Raw genomic sequence first — 22,448 nt, forward strand, 5'->3', positions numbered from 1 at the left:
GGAAAATCTGTCCGTACCCTCAATAAAAGTTGATTTTTCTCACACAGAGCTGAAGGCTTACAAACCTCTTGCAGGAGGAAGGGAAGATCTTTCACTAACAACACTGAGGATGAAAGACAAAAAAGTCACAACAGTGAAGCCTAATACAGAGGGAATGAGAGGGTTAAAATTTACCTTCCAAGAGAAAATATTCTACAGTTCCATGGATCCCTTCATCTGCATCCACAGCAAGCAGCTTGTATACTTCAGTGCCTCCTGCAGCTTCAGGGGAAACCACAGCCAAGAACGGGAAGGGCTCCATGGCCCATTCAGGTACGTTGTCATTCACGTCTGTCACAGTAAGTGACAAGTGCACCAAGTACCAATCCTTTCCTAATGGTCACAGAAAAATGAAGAAATACTTAATGGCACTCAGAGTAACAGAAATATGTATCAGCTCCTGTGTATGTATTACCTGCAATATTGTTGACATGTAATCCAGAAAAACTTAGTTTTTAAGGCTCTTCTGCAATCAACAGCATCCAGGCACAATGGGGAAAAAAACAATAACCAGCACAAGTACTGCTGAACTGCAAGATCGGGGCCACACATATTACATTCTACAAATAGCTCTTTTTAGGAAAGAGCACACATTCTTAAATTTTCAGAATTTGAATACATGTTTTCTGAAAACTTTTTTTTGCTGAAGAAAAAAAAGTATCAAGAAAAATTTTGTTTATGCAATGATTACAGCAACTCTGAATTTTGAAAATTAAATATTTGTTGCCAAAAAAATCTAACCGATCTACCTAACTAATGATTTTCCTGGTTAGAAAGTTCGCTTAAATCCTAACATGGTTTTTGCTTCTGTTAAAGATTAAATGCTGTTAAACAAACAAACAAACAAACCCCCCAAAACAAACCACCACAGGATGGAACTATTCGGTTCCCCAAAAACAGACAAAGAAGATCCTTAAAAACTGAGGAGAAAGTATTTGTTATACATCTGCCATTATCAAATCAACCAGTGAAGACAGTAGAGCTCCTAAACAAGTAGTAACTAGCAGGCAGGTATTGCTGAAAAGGTGACAGAAAGGAAAAATGTCAGACTGAAGAAACTGCTCTGCAATGTCCAGCAATGGAGTTAAGCATTCCTGTTAAAGGACCAAAGTGTGGGAAAGTATCCTGGGTGAAGAAAGTTTCTGAACACAAGACCAAAGGATAGGATTAAAATCTTCACGTTCCAAAGAAAGCAAAGTGATACAGAAGACAGAAAGCCATTTTCTCCTTAATAATTTTATATATACTTTTAACTGAAAAAAATGCTTACTTCAATCACACACAGCTAGCTCAGATTTTGAAGCAACTTAGCTGGGGTAACACAAGACTGTGACAAAGTGACTATTTTTTTTGTAACTGGTAATATTTATCAGTAACATCAAGGAGCACCGTATAAACATAACTTGGGCCTTTTGGCCAGCGTGGCTCCAAGTGGACTGGCACTGAACTTGTAAAAGGTTTTGCTACAGAAGCCAACTTGAGTGTTCCAGCACTCCATATTTAATGCCTCTGGCTACAGGAAAGCGGTGTATGCACACCCTGACTGACCTGAACGCACTACAACTGCACTGACATGGCACTATTCCCCAGCTAACAAGCCTGGGGAAGTGAAAGGCAATGTGGTCCAGGTAAAAAGGCCTGTCTACTTTTACAGCACGATTTATCCACAAGTTTAATAAGGGATGTAAAGCCAGAGTTTTTCAAGTTGTTAGTGTTAATACTTGATTTCAGTGTGTACTTATTATGTCTACATACATGAAAACATATCTACACACACATGCATTTATTTTCAAAATAGCTTTACAGGAACTGAAGCAACATACAAAGAGGAACATCTAAAATTATCAGTTTTAATTTAAATCTAATTAATCATACAAAGAACTTCGTATTTAAGACTCTAAATACGAAGTGTTGCCAAAATGTCTGATCTTGTAAAGAGTGTTATCTTGCTAAGGAGGAATAGTCTCCCAGGAAAGTGTGCCGCTTAGGCTCAACAGCTGTGCTCTCTCTCCCTCTCCAATTCCTTAATTGCAGCATTACATCCCTCTCCAACAACATCCATAGTCCAACTAAAATACAACACTTTTGTCTGATGTATGCATTTATCGATGTTATCCCTTCACTCCCACAGCAGTACTAATACATCTTTCACATCAGTCTCTTGCAAGCTTCAGCTTTTCATGATGAACCTCTGTCTGATGGCAAGTGGCATATTTAGCACACCGTATCATAATCTGCAATCTATAAACAACCAGTAAGTGGATTGTCGTAAAGAAAACTCGTTGGTGCTGTGATTAACAAATTCAAATGTAAGTTTCTTAGTTTAGATTCCTGAGACTTAATCCATCATGACCTTTGAGTACTTTCTGTTCTTACCCAGAAAATTCTCTTAACAGAAAAATCAGCATTCACCCAAGATAATCACAGAAGTTCTTCTTAGTTAAACTTGTAAAACTGTGTTAATTCATCTGAATTTTAGAACTGTAATGATGAATACATCGCGCTTTTTTTCTTTCTCTAAAGAGCAACAAGAAGTGTATTGACAGTAACTTGTTAAATCCAAATTAATTTCTTTGTAATTATATTCTGTACTCAGAATCTAATGTTCCAGGGAATATAGTATTAGCTTAAGATAGCACATATGAAAAAACAGAGGCTACAGCAAAACCAAGCTTCTAATTTATCAAACAGTAAATCACAGAAGCGATCAGTTTCCTGAAAAAAAAACTTAAACGTGCCTTGCACCATCATAGAACATGAGTACATATGACATGCATTTCCACATTTTCATGGAAAAATTCTCAGTTACCATGTACATCCAAGTCTTACAAAGTCTTCTTGACTCTAACTGAGATGAATTCTGTGTGCTATGTATTGCACTTCTGCAGTCAGAAGCGTTGGGAGGCCTGGTGTAAGGATGCTCAGTTCGGCTTCTCTAGCCGAATGTTCTTTAGAACATTGCATGCAAAGTCAAAGTTTCCAAAGATAAACTCGAATTGTTTCATTACAAAAGAGACTGACACTGAGGTGAGACTACTGTAGCCCACACTGCTATTACACTGTCCTCGTAGTCACCCAGGTATAATTCTCTTCAACATTTAGACAGACTCCGTGAAAGCAGCTGCGTGCTTTCTCCTCTGCTTGCAGATGCTGTTAAACTGCACAGCACAAAAGCAGCCAGAAAGAGCATCAAAAAAACATCCAAAAATCACGATGTAAAAAGTAGCAGCATGGATATTATTTCCCACTACCATACTAAATAGAACCAGATGTGTTTCATGTCAGAATGTGCACTCCAAAAGTCCCAGGGCAGCCAGTCCGAGGCACCCGAAGAAACTGCAGAGCAGGGAACTCATTAGAAGCTGATCTGAGGCTGAGGCTGAAACACACCACGGCGACCCGCAACAGGGCGAGTTCTAAATGAGAAGCGCCAAATGAGATCAGTGTCTCCTTGAACGCTCCGAAGATTTTAATTAAAAGGTTGTCCGAAAAGAGTGAGTGCAAAAGGGAGAAGTTAGCGTCAAAATTGCCTGTCTCTTCTCAAAACAACAGGTCACGTGGAAGCTGACACAAGTTTGTAAATAGCCACTATTAGCTTAGTTGGCCTGGGCATACTGCAGGCTTAAAATAGCAAGCACTAAATTAGAAGCTGAGTTAAGACCCTTTGAAAATCTGCCTCTATAACAGCAAGATCTATTGAGGATTTGAGTGCCACTTGGTAACCCTGCCAAGAGTAGAAAGGTTACTGATTTTTGTCTCTCCAGAGTCTGGAAATCAATATCCTAATCAACCCGTGAACTCATTCTGGTTCAAGTTCTGCTGAAGTTCTTAACACGCATGTATTCCTCTACCCAAAAATAAGTCGTAAGTGAAGAATAACTGATTTTTATTGAACAAGAAGTAATAAACCTGGATACAAATTCCACTCTTGCCACTTTCTGATTGTCAGTTCACTGAACGTTAATATGCTGGTACTTAGTACATAATTATAACTGAGAAATACCTCTTAAGAAAACTGTGGAAAACTGCATCAGGACTGAGATTAATCCTCACATGCCCTAGCAAACTTTATTAATCAAAAACTAAAGGAACTTGGACATGTTCCTCCAGCTACTTGTGTTTTAATAGTTAAGAGACCTTGATGTCATTTGACATCTTGGCAAGATCAAAGCTTTCAGCAATATGTTGGTTACCTCTGAAACATCTGAATATTCTTAAGAATGTTGTTAGGATAGTCAGCAGGAACTGCAATGCACATCATCAAAGAGACAGGCGTAAGTGCCTCTCTTGACCAGTATATGTAACCACTGCATATGACCTTACAGATCTTATTGGTATGTTACCTTCTTCCATCAACCATAGGCAATCTGATTCACAAGCAAAAATACTAAATAAATCATCATGATTTCACTTTCAGATAAAGGCAGTCTGGAGGCAAATGACTGTAAGCAAGTTTTCCCTTGACCGCATACCATATATCAAAGCAAAAACTGTAACAGAAATACCAAACGGGGCTGTACTTCTCTGCACAGAGACCTACAAATGTGACCTGACAACTTGCAGAAACAACATCAGGGTGTCCAATGAAGCATGATTGGACAAGGACTGGCCAGAGGACAACGGGTGTGATGAAGAGACTGACATGGACAATAACGTGTAATATATGTATGTCTAGCAGGACAACACATTAAGAATTTCAAAGTGTATGTTCATGAATGTGATTTTCTTAAAGCATAACTGCAAATTCTAATGAGAGCAGCAAATACTTAAAAATTTTTCATTTGTTGTAATTATCATTACATATACATTACAAAATGCAGTCTCTTATATTTTGTAACTGACATAGCTGCTTTCCCACAGAATGAAGCTTAAACCAGACCTTTAACTGATTTTTAATAAGGTACAAAAAATTCTTTTTCTCCCCTATTTATGAAAATGATTTTCTGCTTCAAGACAGCGAAAGGAAGGAAATTTTAGAAACATACATCTCTTGATAGTTAAGGTATCTCAATGCCTCCTTCCATTAAAACACACCCACATATATATCTTGCAGATATATTAGTTATACATGTACATCAATATATTAATAGTAGTAGTACATTATTATGATCTGCATTTGTATATTATGATTAATAGTAGTTTATTAGTAGCATAGAAGTAGTACATGTGCAGTAGTATAGCTACGTTATGGGAGAAATAATATGTTACAATTCCACTCAAAATCTTAGCAGGAACAGCTTAAAACTGGTAATCCTCTGTGGATTTGGGTTAAGTCCTACAAACACACAGACAGGTTCTACTTAAATTATCTGCTCCGAATACCAGGCCCCAACAACAAGGGGAGATACCCGCAACTATATTCAGCAGTATAAGTCAATCCACTACTGAGATCCTAAGGCAAGAATCTGACACAGGCTTAATTATCCCTAAAACAACTTTCAAACTGTTTTGTAACACACTACCAGTAAGAATTCCCTCAATATTGAACACTAGGTACTTGACTTTCAAGCCAGGCACACCGTAGATATCTTACACAATGTCATCCATTCAAAAAAATCCTACTAAAAGAATAGTTCTGCTAATTAAATTGTTGGCACACATGCAGATTTTGCATTTGACAGATTTTCCTCCCTAGCTTCAGACAACAGAAAAATTTAATGGCTTCCTCACAGATACTGCGCAACAAGAGAAAAAACTCAATATGGCTCTTGCTGCACATAAACGTGACAGTACCGTAACACTGGGACATCTGACATTAAAAATCAGTATTTTTAAGTGTCATATAGAAAATAATAATTCATATTCAAAAGAGTAAAATCATCTTTTTATTTGATCAGAAAGTATTTTTTCCTATTTTTTCTTATCTTTTTCTTATTTTTCTTCACTACGGAAACTAATGAAAACAGATTCTGCAAGCAGATTGCTTTTCCCACATATTTGCAAACACCACTTATTTGCCCTTTGCAATATCAAAACTAAGCCCTCTCTACAGCTGTCTTTTCAATTTATATAAAAAATTAAAACTAGAAGTATAAAATCTAGTCTGGAGGTTTTTCCTACTTTAGCTGCTTAATTCCCTATTAGAGTCAATTCGTGTATCATCAAAAATCCATCTTAGGGCAGCTCATCCTGAAGTCTGCTTTTTCTCCGATATTCCCTCCAGTTGGAATTACTTCCTTTTAACTTAATATTACCGACAAAAGCTGCAGCACCGAAATTCATTCCCTATCACCAAAATCAATCTTCGTAATCCACTGCTGAAACCTCATCACAGGTATCTATCTATAATTGCTTATTTTTCATGCCTTTCTGTGGTTGAAAACTGATAAAGAGAAGGATTTATTATACTGCCTTATTCTGAATTCAAACTACATTAGGTAACACAATACACTAGCTGGGCCAAGTGTCTGCTCACAGGAAATATATGATATGCCATGACTCACAATTTTCATCCTTTGAAAAAAAAAATACATGAGCAAAATATTAACTAACTTGCTGGGATGTTTAACCATAGCAAAAATGTTCTTTAAAATCAGCAAAAACTAACTAAAAAAAAAAATTAGAGAAAGAGTCTCTAAAATATCTTTCTTTAAGCCTGCCTGTAGGCAAATTTCTAGATCCACACAGCTAACGAAATCAGTTCTCTACCAACGTACCCCAAGTAAGAATTACATCAACATAATCCAACTGTTGGTTTCTATAGCAGAAGCATTTCAAAGAACGTCTCAATTTATCTACATAATGTCCCTAGGTGTTAAGACTTTTATCATTTCATGTTGGACTAATTTTAGCGCTAAACCTATTTAACCTTTCAATAGATGTAAAAAACATAGGCCACCTCAGCTAAGGAACCTGATTTAGTAAAATCAGAATTACTGTACATCCAACAATATTTCTTCAAGCCCACAAGGTCCAAGCCATAATACAGATAGGATTTGTGCAATATCTAAAATCTTCCTAGTTTAAGACAAAATTCCCTTTTTTGAAAGGAAGTCACTTCAAGAAAAAGCATGAAAATCCCTTATTCAAACGCCTTTCAGAAAACAGCAGTGCAGGTCAAGGACAGTGTCTGCTGTCAGCCTCCTCGCTAGATTCCTTTTCCCAAACCTCCATGATCAAAAGGCAGACAGTACCTCATTAAGCACAGTTGTTAAGATAGAGAAGCTTTAATAAAGGCAGAATTAAATATATAGGAGAAAGCATAGCATTTTAAATTAACTATTCAAAGTTAGAAATTTGATCCTCTGATGATATATAAACCACATTTGTATAATAAAATAAACTGTTTTTATTAAAAAACAAAACAAAAAAAACCAAACACAAGAGTAAAAATCCTTAATACTCATATACTATGAAGACTGGGTTACATACTTTGTCCAAAAAACTCAGGAAGATTTCTAATAAATAAGAGTGTCTCAACCTTGTAAAACAATTAGTAATTTTTCACATCAAATTTAAGACATATAGAAGGACTCGGTACTTAGAAGGAACAGAAAGCCCTCTCAAAACCATGAATATCTAGGCGAGTCCAAGTTAAAGACTTGTCAAAATTGAAGAACATACTGAAAATTGCACGAAGCAAGCAAATATCTTGGTTGGATAATGGTTCCTTTCTTGTTTAGGTTCTCCACTAGGTCTTTATGGCTCTACCAAATCCAGGTTTACCTGAAAAAACTCTTTCGTGGTGTTCACCATTAATTTTCTAGGAAAGGGTTTCAACGTAAAGTAACATGAACCAGCTCTTCCAACCTGATATCCAAGTTGGGTTATAAAGACTCATTGGATTGCACACAGATACTGCAAACTAATAAATCCTGTCCTTTCATACAGCAACTGAAAAAAAGTTGATACTACCCCACCTACCTGTATTTTTACACCAAGGGTGGCAGGAAGGAAGAGAGGGCTTTAATACCTAATCATTCAGTCAACAACTTTTGAATGTTACACTGGTTAAACCAAGCCTTGAAAATCATGCATGCTAAAACAGTTTGCAATTTCAAACACTGTAGGTTGGAGTTGCCTCTAAACCCATCTCTTTTCACCATGTCAAATTATAAAAGATGCTGTCAATCTGTGAAATCCAACATATTTTCAGACTTCTGATTTCATTAGGATTATATGACTGTCTTATCTCAAAAATCCAACGGATACTACTATAAAACGAGACTTGAAAATAAAATCCTTGTATTCGTTAAAAACGTAGGTTTCTCTGCTTCAGTGTAATTGATAAAACTGATAATGCCAGACATTCTGATTTAAAAAACCTGACAGTATAGAATATGTACTTGACTGAACACGTCTTCACAATTGTGGACAAATATTATCCATTCCTTGAATGTACTGGGTTAGAGGTATTATATTATTGTGATTAAACAATAATGGGTGAGAAGGTACGTTCCTCCTGGCATTTTTAGGTCATTTCAATTTATTTTTAAGAGGAGATTATGAGAATGTTAAGTCTTGCAAGCCTTTAGGTCAATATCACTATTACATTCTGGTCTACATCTATCAGCAAATTAAGTATTCAAGTTAGTATTTTTTGTTTTTCAAGTTGCTCCAACTTCTAAGACTTTTACCTTAAACAGACAAATGTTTTTTGAAAAGTCAGAGTTTTGTTATTTGTTTGGGTTACTGCAAGTGAAATATTTTGGGTTTGGTTGAGAGCACGTTATTGTTTTGACAAGGCTTTGCAAATATCATACTGAACTCTTTTAACACCTCACTCTTATAATATCTCTTCATGTAAAACATCTACTGACTTAAAGTTTGGGAAGATACATTTCCGGAAATAAAATCTTAATGTCCTAAGCCTCTAGCTGCAATCAGGAGAAATCTCTGTTCACATTTTCATACCATGAGAGAACAGCTACTGGTTATTGTACCCAGTCCTACTGTACACCCTTCAAAAAATATGACAATTATGCAAAAACATTTCTCTACTGTCATTTCTGAAAATTCAGGAAGTATGTGATGAGCTACTTTTAAGTAAAGTAGTTTGCTCATTCATAAGACATAAACCTTCTAAAGAGATAACTTTGATGGGCTCAAGCTGTAGACAGCCCACATTCCCTCCTAATATGCCTTATCTTTTTTGCAGATCGAATCATGACAGTCTGTCATGTCTCTGTTCCTTACCCTCATCTGGCTTTTAAAATAGAAGTTAAACAAACCAGAAAACAAAAGTACAAAAGTAAAGAAAGCATCAGAGGAGCTAAATGATCGTGGCAGAGGGGATCTTAATATAAATTACCAACTAAAAGAGAGTAAAGCGATAACCATGTTATCAGGGACTCCCCAGGGTGGTATCCATCTGCTGAGAGTGGCAGATAGAAAAACCAAGCATGCCCAGATGTGAAATAAATTACTACAAATTAATAATCACAACAGACATCCTTAAATAACAAATCATGTGTCTTAATAAATGATTATTGATTGCCAAAAAGCATTATCATAAGGAGAGAACCTAGCTAAAGAGGTAGCAGCTACTGTACCACTGTAAGATGGGAAGTTCTCTTTAAATTTTCCTTAGCATTTCTTGGGGAGAATATGGTTTGTTTCTCTGTAGCCCATCATGTGCAAGGGCGGGGGGGGGTGGAAAGCCACACAATCGGTAACCTCACCAACACAGCCTGCTGTACTTCTTTGTATCATTATGCACAGAAAGTCTTTTGAACTAGCATTATCCGGACTGCAAACCTAAACACATGAAAGACAGGAACTCATTATTCATTTTAATTTTCCAGAAAAAGAAAATGAAAAAGAGAAACCTGACCATGGCACACCACGTAGCAACATTTATATGCATCATCAGTAAACTGAAGCCTACTCGTACCACATAGAACTCTTGTCGTTAGGGCTAGGAAAAAGCAATAAACTGGTATCTGCTGTTACATGCACTGTTATTACAGGGAGAAAGGACACTAGGCTGTGAGACTCCACAAACATTTTTTTGCAGCAGGGAAGACAGACTGACAAATCTGAGTTTCCATTTCAAACTGTGCTGAGGAGTAAGCTGTCATATGGACAAAGCCTTCCTTATCTATTTCAACCCTCTTCTGCTCTATCGCCCCCAACTGTCCTTATCGTAAAGCTGGCACTTCCTTAACACTGACTTCTATGTGCAACTCCCATTTAAAGAAGTAAAACATATTTTGTTCATATGCATAAGATTAATCATCTAAGGCAATCAAATTTCCTATTTAAGAAATTATGACCTCTTTTATCAGAAAAAAGGAAAACCAAAAGTGGAGTTTATGTCTGAAACACTGTGTATTATTAAATACTGTATATTATTAAGTGAATCAAAATACTGAATTTGTCCCCTGTTTACACCAGAACACTTTGAAGTCAAAGGAAAAATTACTGTGGGCTAAGTCTCAGTCTCTCTTTCATTCTAAAACCTAAACTCAAACATACCAAGAAGGTTTAAAGATATTCTATCTACAAATCTGGATACTACACTTCTGAGACTAACTGAAAAAAAAGAGAAGTTAGGAAGAACCGAAATAAAACAATTTCATAATCAAATAAAGTGTAACATAATTGCCATGTCAGTCAGAGAATCAACACCCAGTTGGAGATGCTATAAAGCAGCTTTGAGGAAGATCCTATCCGTATGTTCCATAATTTACTGCTTCCATCAGATTAACAGATTTGTGCTGAAATTTAGTTAGATCTTTAAAAAAAAAAAGCTCCTTTCTTTTGCAGAAACTGAATGTTTGAAATGATAAACAGCCAGAAGATCTGAACAGCTTCGGTGTTCAAGTCCCAGTAGTCTCATAAAGATATTTTTAATCTGACTGCTTGGAGTAGAAAGCATATAGTACCAAAACATTCAGACTGACATCAACGTGGTGGTCTGAAGCTTCCCCAGTCATTCCTTTCTACCACAAATAAGTAACATTCCAAACCTGTAAACACCCATAGTTGTCCTGAATGCATACAGAACGTATGTCTTCTTTTGACTTAATAGCATGAAACCCGTTGCAGTTTAAGAAAATACATCTGCTGGATGATAGATGACGATTTCAACTTAAGCCCAGCTTGACGTGTAACCGTTAACATGGTTGTAATTCTTAAAAGAGGTAACCAGAATTGTAAAAGACAAAACATCACCCAGAAGCTACTTAATTCTTAGGGATGATCCACACAGAATCAATACAGCTAATAACGGACTAAGACCTCAGATAAAATTGACACAGATGATCCTTGGCTTCCAAGCAGGAAAACCTTCAAAGTTTGAAATATATATATCACTAAAATTGGTATCTCCACTCTATATGCCCAATTTAAACAGGACAAATACACTTAAAATATAAGTGACTGCTGTTAACTATTTGGAAGGCATGTCAAACATCACCCTTAGTAAATCCTCTGATAAGAAAAAAATCAACGACAGGGGATTACAAAGCTAATGCCCATGGACGAAGTAAGGTCAAAGGAGCTTGAGACGGCAGAGGATTAGAGAGACGGGATCTTTCATGCACTTCCCCCAAGCATTAATGGAATAATAATGGCTCCTTCCCAAATTAAATGCTAGCTCTATGTTAAAATATTAATGTGTATGACAGTCTAAGAAATTTTACCTTCTGTTCACTGGGTAAAAAATTAATTACACTTTTGTGAAGACTAAATAAATTGTGTCCCAGTAAATGAAATGGGATAAAATCTGAAATGCTACAGAAAACATGAGCATAACCAGCACTCCTTCCAGGCAGGGTTAACTGAAGACTATAGCTCAGGGCTGGGTGATCAGTGGGGTCACTAAAGAAATTTGCTCACCAAGGACCATGTGCCAAAAAACATGCTCATGAAGTTAAGGCCTGAAATTTTGCAATTCTGTTCAGCATCTTGTTGCTCAAACTAATGTACGGTTTGGGGTTGTGGGGTTTGTTTGTTTCTCTTTTGGCCAACGTTTTGTAAAATTATGAAAAATGTAAATATTGTTGGGCCGTATTTCAATTTCAATGAGTGGTTTCAGCTCTCTTAATACTAAATTTTCTGTCCAACGTCCAGGCAGAGCAATTTAAGCTTTCAGTGTAGTCAGGGTGCAGAGAATATTTTATACAAATGCACACACACTGCTGCTGAAGTTGCATAATTTAAGTGCCAAGGAGCAGCAAGGACACACTGCTCTGCAGGGTAAGGTCAAACGGGAGTCAAGGGTGACAGCAAGGCAGGCAGGGACCTCACTGTCACTGAGCAAGAGGAGCAGAGCAGGTCCCGTGATATAAACCTGGTTCACCCAACAGTCCAGTGCTCACCAGACAAATATGCTGTGATCAGGTGTGTCTCAGGTCCAGCGGGAAGCCAACTCAGCAAGGCAGCATCAGGGTCAACAAGATGCAGAGCCAGCTACAGCTCGGGAAAGGACCTGAGCTTAAGTGCAGCTCCTGAGCCATAGGGCAGAGGCCACAGACAAGGTTGTGACAACGACCTGTCTGATCCACCGTTAGCCGGCTGCATCGTGTCAGAGCTGCCGTTGAACGTGGGCAGCCAAACCCAGGGAGCAGGGAGCTGCAGGACCTGTTACTGCACTCCAAGACCTGACAATCATGTTGGACAGGTCAGCCGGGATCTGACAGGTAACATCCTACCAATCTATAAAAACTATCAGGCTTGACTAACCTGTGATCTCTTCTCTTTTTCTTAAAATTGACTTCTGCCTGTTTTTAAACCTTCCTTCTAAGAATTCATGCGAGGAACTCGACCTACCAAACAAGACAGTATCTCCTCTCTTGTCCAGGGCCTGGAATTATTACTCCTCCACAGCAGGACCCACACTGTAAAAAAAGGCACTTAGGACTAGAGGTCCAGATTTCCCTGTTACCGCTTTCTAGTGACTACGGCTTCCAGAAAACATATAAACTATGCGAAAACTAACTACAAACTACCAAATGGCCACAAAAAGATATACAGTGAATAAACAGAACTAGTAATGTACTATTTCCTCTACGGATTGCAGTTAATTTTACTGTAGCACTGAAATACATAAAATATTTATTATTTCAAAGAATACCAAACAAATTATGGATTTTTTTTTTGCCATCTACATTAAAAAAAAAAAAAAACATTACATTTATAACCAAAATATGTCCAGTCAAAAAGTAACTACAGCATGTAGCTGCACTGGTAATGACAATAGTGATACTAGTGATTTGTCCACATCACTACAATAAATCTTAGAGCTCAACTGCAGCTTTGCCAAAAAACCCAACCCTGCGTGCCAAAGAGCTGTTCATACTGCAAATGCCTCTCAAAGCTACCACCAGCACCAATCCTATGGGCACACCATACGGTTCTACTAAGAAATACTCCACGTAGTGAGGAGTGAATCTGCTACATTGGTAGCTACTTCCCATCCCGAGTGGAGTGAGCTAGGTTAGCTCACACCTTCAACAAGCTGCAACTCAGAGTGAGAAAACCCTTCGTCTTCTATGAACACGCAGAAGATTATCTGGATATTGAGATGCTAAAGGTCTGGTTGCATCTGGAACAGTATTTACTTCAATGGAACACCAGCCCTGGACACACTGGCGTGTTGATTATCCAGGATAGAATTGAGGGGAAGCAAACAGAAAAGTATTTAAATTCTGTTTTACCTGAAGGAAAAAAAAATAAACAAACGTGCAGCCTGTTACATATCCTTTGTGCTCCTCTGAATAAAAATTAATTCGGGACATCTCCTACACAGTCCCATTTATGAACAAAAGGATGAGGGCTGTCACATAAACTAAACTAGGAAGAAATGCTGCTGAATGTTGCCTTATTACCATATACCAGTTGTCTTGCTAATATTTTGAGAATGCTCCATCAGCCAAAAAAAAAAAAAAAATTTAAAAAAAATCAGTTTTTCTTCCTAGGGCTGTATTAGGACCACCTGTGCCACAATGCTTTTAAGCATTCTTTACTACTTTAGGTAATGAAGTGCACATTACAAATGAATAATAAACTACATTGAAAAGATAAAGGACAAAGAGGGTAGACTTTATATGCTAAAGCATCTAAAAATCTTGTCTGAACCTTGACATCATTGCCTGGGTTGAAGAAGAGACTAATGCCAAAATTAATTATTGGTTAATTTTCAACTGTCGGCTACCAGGCAGCAAGAATTAGGGGTGTAGAAAATGAAAAATATATTAAAGGAATTAATACAACTTTATACCACTTGAACATAAATCAACATCTGATACCATAAGCTCTAATACTAGGAAACTGTAGTAGCTGCTGCAATATTTATGGTTATGAACAATGTAAAATAAGCCAGCACAAATGCTAAAAGCAAAGCAAACAAACTGGAGAAAGAACCTGAACTTACACTTTTATTCACAACAAAGTTCAGTGTAACCATCTCCATGCTTTAATACATCCGGAGAGTTCACTTCCATAAATACTGGGTTTTTCCCTGGAGCTTTTGCAATCTTCTGTACCTTCCTTATTTCAGACTAATTAAAACATCTAGTTCTGCTAGCCATCTTTCTCCCTCTCCTATCCCATCCTTTTGGTTATCTTTTCTCACATTACTGAAGTTTGGATTGCAAGTAAGGAAAGAGACGTAACTTTCTAAATCTGTTTCAAATACCTATGTATTTTAACTCCTGTAAAATGAGAATGTAAGCATTCTGCAACTTAAAAGAGTTTGAAAGGTGTCAAGTCATTATTAAGCTTTGTCTGATGAAAAAACTAGTACTAATAAAGGTGTATTTTTTAATTTAGGCTCCTTTAAACTAAGAAACTTAAAGTTACTAGCATCTAAAGTACACCATTTGTACTGCCACAATTAACTGCCATCTACCTAGTCTCTGAGAGTCAGAATCTAGTACCACATATTGCTCAGACATTATTATCGTACTACTTAATACTACTAGCAGTAATATATAAGGCTAGTGGAAAACACTCCAAACTCTTCAGTAAAACTAGAAGATGGAGAAAAAAAATCCCTGAAAATAAGTTAAGGTTGGTTCGGGTTTTTCTAACTGCGTTAGCAAGCATTGGTTTGGAAACGAAATCTCTGGCGTGACAGAGTGACAAGCTTTGTTCCAAGCAATCTCAGACTTCTTCTATAGTCAGACTAGATAAGAGCAAAAACAATCACAAAGGTGAGACTAGCAGTAACCGGGGGCAAGGTTAGCTACCGCTTTTCTAACAACATCTTCTTGATCCTGACAGAGGGAGCTGTGACACCAACGAAGGGCTGAAACTTGAGCTACATGACAGAGTGGGTGAACATCCCAGAAGCATACTCAGATTGACCCGCGAGATTTTGTCACTGCCTCTGAGTAATGACATGCCCTTTGGCTTGTAGCCTTGATCAAGATTGAGTAGTGAAGATAGGACACAGAAAGCGTTTGTGTTTTGGAAATTGGTCTATCAACCCCTTGGTTAGCAGCCAAAGCCCAAGCTGGAACACAGCGCAAAGCCAGTACAAGTGACTGACATCGATACGCTACAGCGACAGGCATGACAAAAACCAAGCGAGAAGGAGAGATGGATCTGAGAGTTGTTCCTCAGGACCTGAGTGAAATGAGTTGGTGATAGATGGCCTGCTTCCCAGGGGGAAGTATCCATGTCACTGAAACTGTCAGCACTAATTAGAATCCCTGCAGGCATCCTCAGGGATTTAATAGACACCAAGGAATAAACCGCCTCTCACTCCTACAGGCTGCCCCTTAGTCGGAAAACAGAAGAGACGAGGGAAAAGGAATAGCGTGGGAAGCTTTTCATGTCTCCCGCCTGCGCTGCTCTGGGGCTAACAGAAGTTTCTCTGAGCAGTTGCACTGCTGAGAAGTTAACAGTTTTCACAAGCGCTAGGAGTCACATAATACAAAACCCTTTCTAAACCTTTCCAAGATGAAATCAAGCCAACCAACTCACTGCTGCTGATACAATTTTCTCCAGAATACTCACATTCTAGCCAATCTTCGGAACATTGTTATGGTCACAAGTAACACGAAAATAACAAGAGGCATGGTGAAGGTACACGGATATCCACCATCCGGTGAATTAAAAATGTTCTTAAACTAAGCTGTGTTTTCATAGGTGAAAAATACTAACCAAGATGACAACTCAAAACTAAAAAAGAATTTAAAAAAGTGGTAGATGTAATCAGCCAGAGATAAATGAAATGAGCTGTTCTATTTAACTTGAGCAAGACCCCGTGAATAGTGACGACAATTTAAATCACAAAGGTGCCATTTTAATGGTGCACACTGGACTCCTCGGATTTTTAAAAAAAGAGCAGCCACATAAACAAAAAGGCACCAATCTTGCAAAAACTCACATCGTGCTTTTCAGTGAAACATGCCTAACTTCAGTAACTACTCAAAACTCAATGACTTCAGCTTCGTGCTTCAAGTTAAGCATTTACAGGATCAGAGCTATGGGAAGCATTTTAATAGAGAAGACTGGTGTGTAGAAGCGTGGCACACCTAACATGCTTTGTCTCAATGCGTGTATAACGTAAGTAACACTCTCTGGTTACACAACACGTTTTCCATGCTGCTCATTAATGACGAAGAATTTTAACAGGTGAAATAGTTAAATGCTGATAACCACTTTGCTGCTCCCAGCATTTTTACACAGCTGTGCAGTCCACGTTCACTCAACTATGTAATGCTTCTCGTCACCTACGGCGTTTTAGTAGTTTAGAAGATCAAAACCGCATTCCACGACAGAACAGAACAGCGGATGACACCTGATGCTGACCCATCCTTACGTGCTTGTTGCCACGGGGGGACCTTTTGCTCCTTAGGAGCCAGACCGTCCGCCGCCTTGCTGACGGGCCGAGGCCACCGCCCCGTCCACGGCGCGACTTTTCTCGCGGCTGCAGCCGCGGGGGCGAGCCCGCGCCCCCAGGCCCGCACCTACCTCGGCGCTCCTGGACGCGGACGACGAGCTCCCAGGCGGCCGCCGCCTCCCTGTCCAGGCGGGCGGCCAGCGTCACCTCGCCGCTCTCCCGCCCGACGCGCACCGGCGACTCCTCGACGGGCGGCGACAGCAGCTCGAACCAGGCGGCGGCGAAGCGCGCCGGGGCCAGCGCGGCCAGGCGGCAGCCGGGGCGGGCGTCCTCGGGCAGGGAGAGCGCCAGGGGCGCGGCGGGCGGCAGGACGGCCCGGCGGCGGCGGGCGGGGCGGGGCGGCGGCAGGCGCTGGGCCTGCGGCAGCACCTCCAGCTCCAGGGGCTCGCTGAGCAGCGCCGGCCGCCCGCGGTCCCGCGCGTAGAGGCGCAGCGGGAGGGGCGCGCGCAGGTGGAGCAGGGAGCGCACCAGCAGCACGCGCCCGCTGCGCGGCACCACGAAGAAGTGGGCGCTGCGCGGGAGGGCGAAGTAGCGCAGCTCCGCGTTGGCGCCCGCGTCCGCGTCCTCGGCGCGCGCCTGCCACACCTGGGACCCGAGCGCCAGCGTCTCCTCCACGCGCAGCTGCGTGACGCCAGGGCGCGGCCCCCCCGGGAAGCGCGGCGCGTTGTCGTTGTCGTCCAGCACGCGGACGGTGAGGGCGGCCAGCTCGGCGGCGGCGGCGGCGGCGCGGGGCAGGCAGCGCTTGCAGCACAAGCCCAGGCGGAAGGAGTAGAGCGCCCGCGCCTCGCGGTCCAGCGGGCGGCGGGTGCGCAGCCAGACGCGGGCGGTGCGGGCGTGCAGCGACACCTGGAAGTGCGAGTGGCCCTCGCCCAGCAGCTGCAGCCGCCAGCGGCGCCCCTGCACCTTGGCGCACCAGGGCTCGGGCCCCAGCCGCGTCAGGGGGATGCTCAGCCCGCGCACGCGCGTGCCCGCCGGCCGGTTCTCCGCGACGTGGCCGCCGAACGAGGGTCTCCTCCGCGGGGCGGCGCGGGCGGCGGCCAGCGCCCAGCAGAGCAGCAGGCAGCCGGCGACTCGGCGGGGGCCCATGGCTGCCGGGCGGGCTCCGCGGCGCTGCCCGCCGCTCCCCGCAGCGGCGCGGCGAGTGGGCGGGCGGGGAGGGGCCGGGGCCGCGGGGACCGCAGCCCGCGCCCGCGGGGCTCGGCCGGCCAATCGCCGCGCCCGCCCCCCGCCCGGGGCCGGGGCCGGGGCCGGGGCCGTGCCGGGAGGCTCTGCCGGCGTCGGGGCAGCGCCCGCCTCCAGCCGGCAGCCGTGCGCGTCCCGGGCCGTGCAGGATCAACTGTCCCCCCCCGCCAGCCCCACTTGTCCTTCTTGTGCAGCGGCCCCGCCGCTTGCTTCACCTCCCGAGCCCCCGCCTCCCCCGGAGCCACGTTCCTCGCCCAGGGGCGATGCCCTGCAGGCTGGCCCAGGTGCCCAACGGGCTCGCCCAGCGCTGGGCTGTCTGCTGAAAACATTTCCTCGTTGATGTCTAGATAGCTACGTATTATAAAAATCCCAGTTTTGCCCTCAGCTTGTACTTGAGCAACATCACTGGCCTAAAGTTCCATCTTCCGTCACAATTAATCAGCTCCCTAATACCTCCGGATTTGTAAAGGTAAAACAAATTTTTTAGAAGAAATGTAGCTTAACTAGAGAACGTTTCTGATAATAAACAGAAAGAAATAGAATCCAACATCTGTTTAACTGTGTTGGATTTTTGGCATAACTGAATAAAACTAAAAACCCAATACAGCTAAATTTCACCATTAAAGTTAACTGACCCCATAAATCGGATAATGTTGCAGAAAAAGTTACTGCGTTAAGCAGTTCCTCTTCAAAACAGAATGGTGTTTTCAAGAATAAAGTCAAACACAATACAAAGCAGGCGTTAGCTATATTTATGTAGCACATAAATCACTTATTTAATCTTAAGAATCATTCTGAGATTGAAGGAAAGCAAAAAAATAAAAGATACTCTGTATTAGTCATATCACTCAAATTTTACAAGACTGTGAATAATGGTTACTTTTCTTATAAAATAGACAGTGCATTTTCCTTATACTTCCCACCCAAGACTGTGGAAAACTTTAGAAACACAATGTTGTACCTTCCTGATACAATTTTAGAGAAACTGGTTGCCCTTATGGGGAAATGGGAGACCAGGATCAAGTAGGAAGACTATAGGAGACTCAGAATGAAAGATCTAAGTGCTCTACTATTACGACAGGAGCGACCTTCTCCGTTTCATCCTGCAAGTAAGTAAGGAGACACAAATCATCAGCTTCATACATTAATCCGTTATCTCCATTTATGCCTCGTACTGCCGCCTCTTTCAGCCAAGCAGCACGCTACTGTCAGGCGTAGAGTGGCTGTGCTCACCTTCCCTTCCTCCCCCTTCACACCAACAGCCAGCTGCCATTTCAGACTGACAAATTTCTTCGGGGTTCAGGGCAGGATTACTCTTCTATTCGCCCACAGAATGGAATAGGTGCAAAAATACAACATCTATCCCTAACATGCACTGAAGCACAGAAGAGGGGAACACAGGCTGAGGAAATGCCATCTGAGGTAGGACAGTGCTACTGATAAAGCCCTGGTGGCCCATCGGAAAGGCAGAACCATTTACCTGACACAGAATAAATTCATCTAGAGCGCTAAATAGGAATTGTTTCTCCCAAGCCTCAAACGTGCCTGAGGTTTCAAGCATTTTCAATTCTACTTTGGCATAAAACCCGTAGCGTAAGAAGCTGCTATATCTGAATTCCCATGCAGGCATGGATGTCTTGATTAGGATGAAATAATAAATGGGTCAATCTTTCATCCATTTCTCTAACAGAATTCAATCTTCATTATAATTAGCAATAATAATAATGAATATACCTTCTTTAAAAAAATGGAAAATATTACATTTGTATTGATGTAGAAAGTTGAGATAATGCAAATTCTTAGGAGAAGTTTTCCTCACAGAGTTAAAATGGCCTTGAAATTTCTGTGTGAAAGCACTCTCCGATGTGGCATGATGTTATCTTCAGTGCTTTTGTGGTGGCTTCTTTTTTTTTTTGTCTTAGAAAAATAAAATTTTTGATGTCTATGGACTGTGTACAGAGCAAAAGGCAAAACAGATTGGGATGGGAAGAACCCATAACTTGGTCACAAAGATTTATATGGCTCCAAAATAAAAGGAACTTCTCCAACAGTTCCCTAACTAGTAGGATGCTATGAAGAATCCACAACTAATATTTGATCAAAATTTGATCAAACCATTTTGTGGGATCATTTTAGTGAGTTCTGTTTTCTCCATCCACTAGGATTTCTCTCTGTAAAAACCTGTGAAAATATACCAGGAACAGAACTACATTTTGAAAGGTCTTTCATTTCTGCATCAAAAATTCAATGGGCATTTTCATTGATTTAGACACAAATGTGGTTCTAACTGACTTTAAAAATGAGCCTCATCCATGGTTTCAAATGCAGAATTCAACCTACAGTATTTTAATCAGGATGTAGACAGAAAACTCAGAGATTGCACAAGCTTTTTTTAGGAAAATAGAGACTTTATACTGTTGTTTGTTAAAAAATAAAAGGTTGTTGATTTTTATAGTTTACTGCCCTACGGTAATCATAGACAAATACTTGAGACTCTGATTCTACTACTAACTCTGCAAATTAGTGGGAATCTAAATGGGTGCCCTGGAGACTTGTACAGTCAGAATCTTTCTGACTTCAGCCCATCTCCACAAGTCCTGACTTTACAATACAAGCTCCTCAATGCTGCTGGTTCACAAATTTACTGAGAGCAGGTCTAGAAAGTATAAAAAACTTTACACGTCGTTTGCTTCCTTTTCCTGACTGTTCAACAGCGCTCTCTGAGGTTACGTCAGGGTTCTCTCAACGTTCCAGACCATCCTCCCATTTATAGCAGCACCCTCTATTTCTGCCAGCTCTCATTTTGGATTTGACAGTTAAGAAGCACCAGTTCTCACACTGACACAAGAATTCTTTTCTTGCTCTTGCCTTGAATTACCTGTGTGCCTCAGTAATTAGAAGTTTCCCTCTTTTTTCTCTGTAGAAGCCAGGACTTAGAACTCTAAGGGTACACCGACATACCTCAGAACAAGGCTCCTAACTGGGCTCACAGGCTGTACATATTGCTAGCTTGCAAGCCTGGAGTGCAAGGTTAAGCAGAGTTTCCAGAGATCTCACATGACCAAAGACATCTTGTGGTCACACACAGCATCAAGCACCACCAACCTGCTGGTTACTGAGGTTCACCTCTGTGATCAGGTGATGACAAGGCCAAGACAAAACCATAATCTCTGTCAAAAAGGATTAATTCATGTTTGAAGATGAGTGAATTATAGTCTTTGTAACTTACCAATTTATAATATTAATGTAAATTTTTAAAGAAACATCATGCCAAGTATTTGAGGCAGAATTTGCATTTTACAAATTAGATTTCCTTTAAAATATGAACAGGAAACATTCTGAGGAAAATCTTGCCTTAACCTCATGGAACTGCACCGTGAATACTGAGGCAGGAGAGAAGAATGATGCTAATCATTCTTCCTGTTTTACATATACCTTGTAGCTGAAGGGCAGGATGGCTTAGGGAAAAGTGGCACAATTTACTTTGCTTTTGAACAAAAGGCAAATATGCCTGAAGCAGCGAATGCTCTTGACTGCCACCTACTCAGTAGCCAGCTTTCAAAGGGGAGAAAGGGGCTGGAAGTCCCCTAGGATCTTTTAGTATAAATAACTATAAATATATATCAATAAGAGAATTAATATACCCCTCGGGAGCAATCTGATATATATGGCACCTGGTACACCTGGCAGACATTACTCTCAAGCGCTAGTTTAAACTCTCGGGAAGGGTTCTGCCCTGCTGCATGTCTAGACAAAGGAAGCTCTTCCTACACTATTTACCATTCATGATTGTGCAAGTGTCTTGGCACGCGGCTCTGCAGGATCTAGCCCAAAGTGACAAGATAGTCCCTGTGCTATTTTAGATGGTTTGTACATTGTCACTTTTTATAACAACATTTGTAGCTCCATTTTCTCAAATGCAAGTGTAAGTGATAATCCTTTCCTGTATAATTTTGCAAACTAAACCTAAATTATTCAGAAGTACAGCTGCTGTTGTCTAATCCTTGCTAGCTCTTTATGCAGCTTTCTCACTATACTTCACAATTTTTTCTTGGAATCTAGCAGTCGAATGAGTGCAAGAAACACCTTCTGTCATGCTAAGAGAAGAACTCTCCCTCCAAAACTGAAAAACTGATTACATTTTCAGTATCTTTCAGTATTTTATAACAATTAATTTCCAGTTTATTTCAACCAGCTGGAAGACCCTTTCTGCTGTTAAGCATAGCGTGCTATATACGAGACCAAGAAGGTTAGAATAAATGTTCTAATTACAATAATCTATATAAATGGACATACTTGTCAGAAACACCTCCTACTAACTTATAATCAAATTAAATGAGCTATACATACATATAAAAAAAGTGAAATCTGAGGTGTGTTGAAATCAGACAATACAGCAACAATAAATTCTCACTGAATAACACTCTAGTGG

At 40.8% G+C, this 22,448-nt stretch overlaps 1 protein-coding gene across 1 annotated transcript in view; it reads right to left on the bottom strand.

Moving 5' to 3' along the window:
- Positions 1 to 18,345, bottom strand: part of LOC104013305 (neural-cadherin) — a 68,528-nt gene extending 50,183 nt beyond the window's left edge. Inside the window, exons 1-4 of the mRNA XM_087739887.1 lie at positions 18,232 to 18,345; positions 17,204 to 17,737; positions 16,906 to 17,104; positions 175 to 372 (exon numbers count right to left, since the gene is read on the bottom strand). Coding sequence (XP_087596013.1) covers positions 175 to 372; positions 16,906 to 17,104; positions 17,204 to 17,737; positions 18,232 to 18,345 — 1,045 coding nt within the window. The remainder of the gene's footprint in view (positions 1 to 174; positions 373 to 16,905; positions 17,105 to 17,203; positions 17,738 to 18,231) is intronic.
- Positions 18,346 to 22,448: the final 4,103 nt, after the last annotated feature.

This window comes from Nipponia nippon, unplaced genomic scaffold (genome assembly GCF_047370975.1).
Source record: "Nipponia nippon isolate SJK-2023a ecotype South Korea unplaced genomic scaffold, ASM4737097v1 scaffold_7, whole genome shotgun sequence".
NCBI lineage: Eukaryota > Metazoa > Chordata > Aves > Pelecaniformes > Threskiornithidae > Nipponia > Nipponia nippon.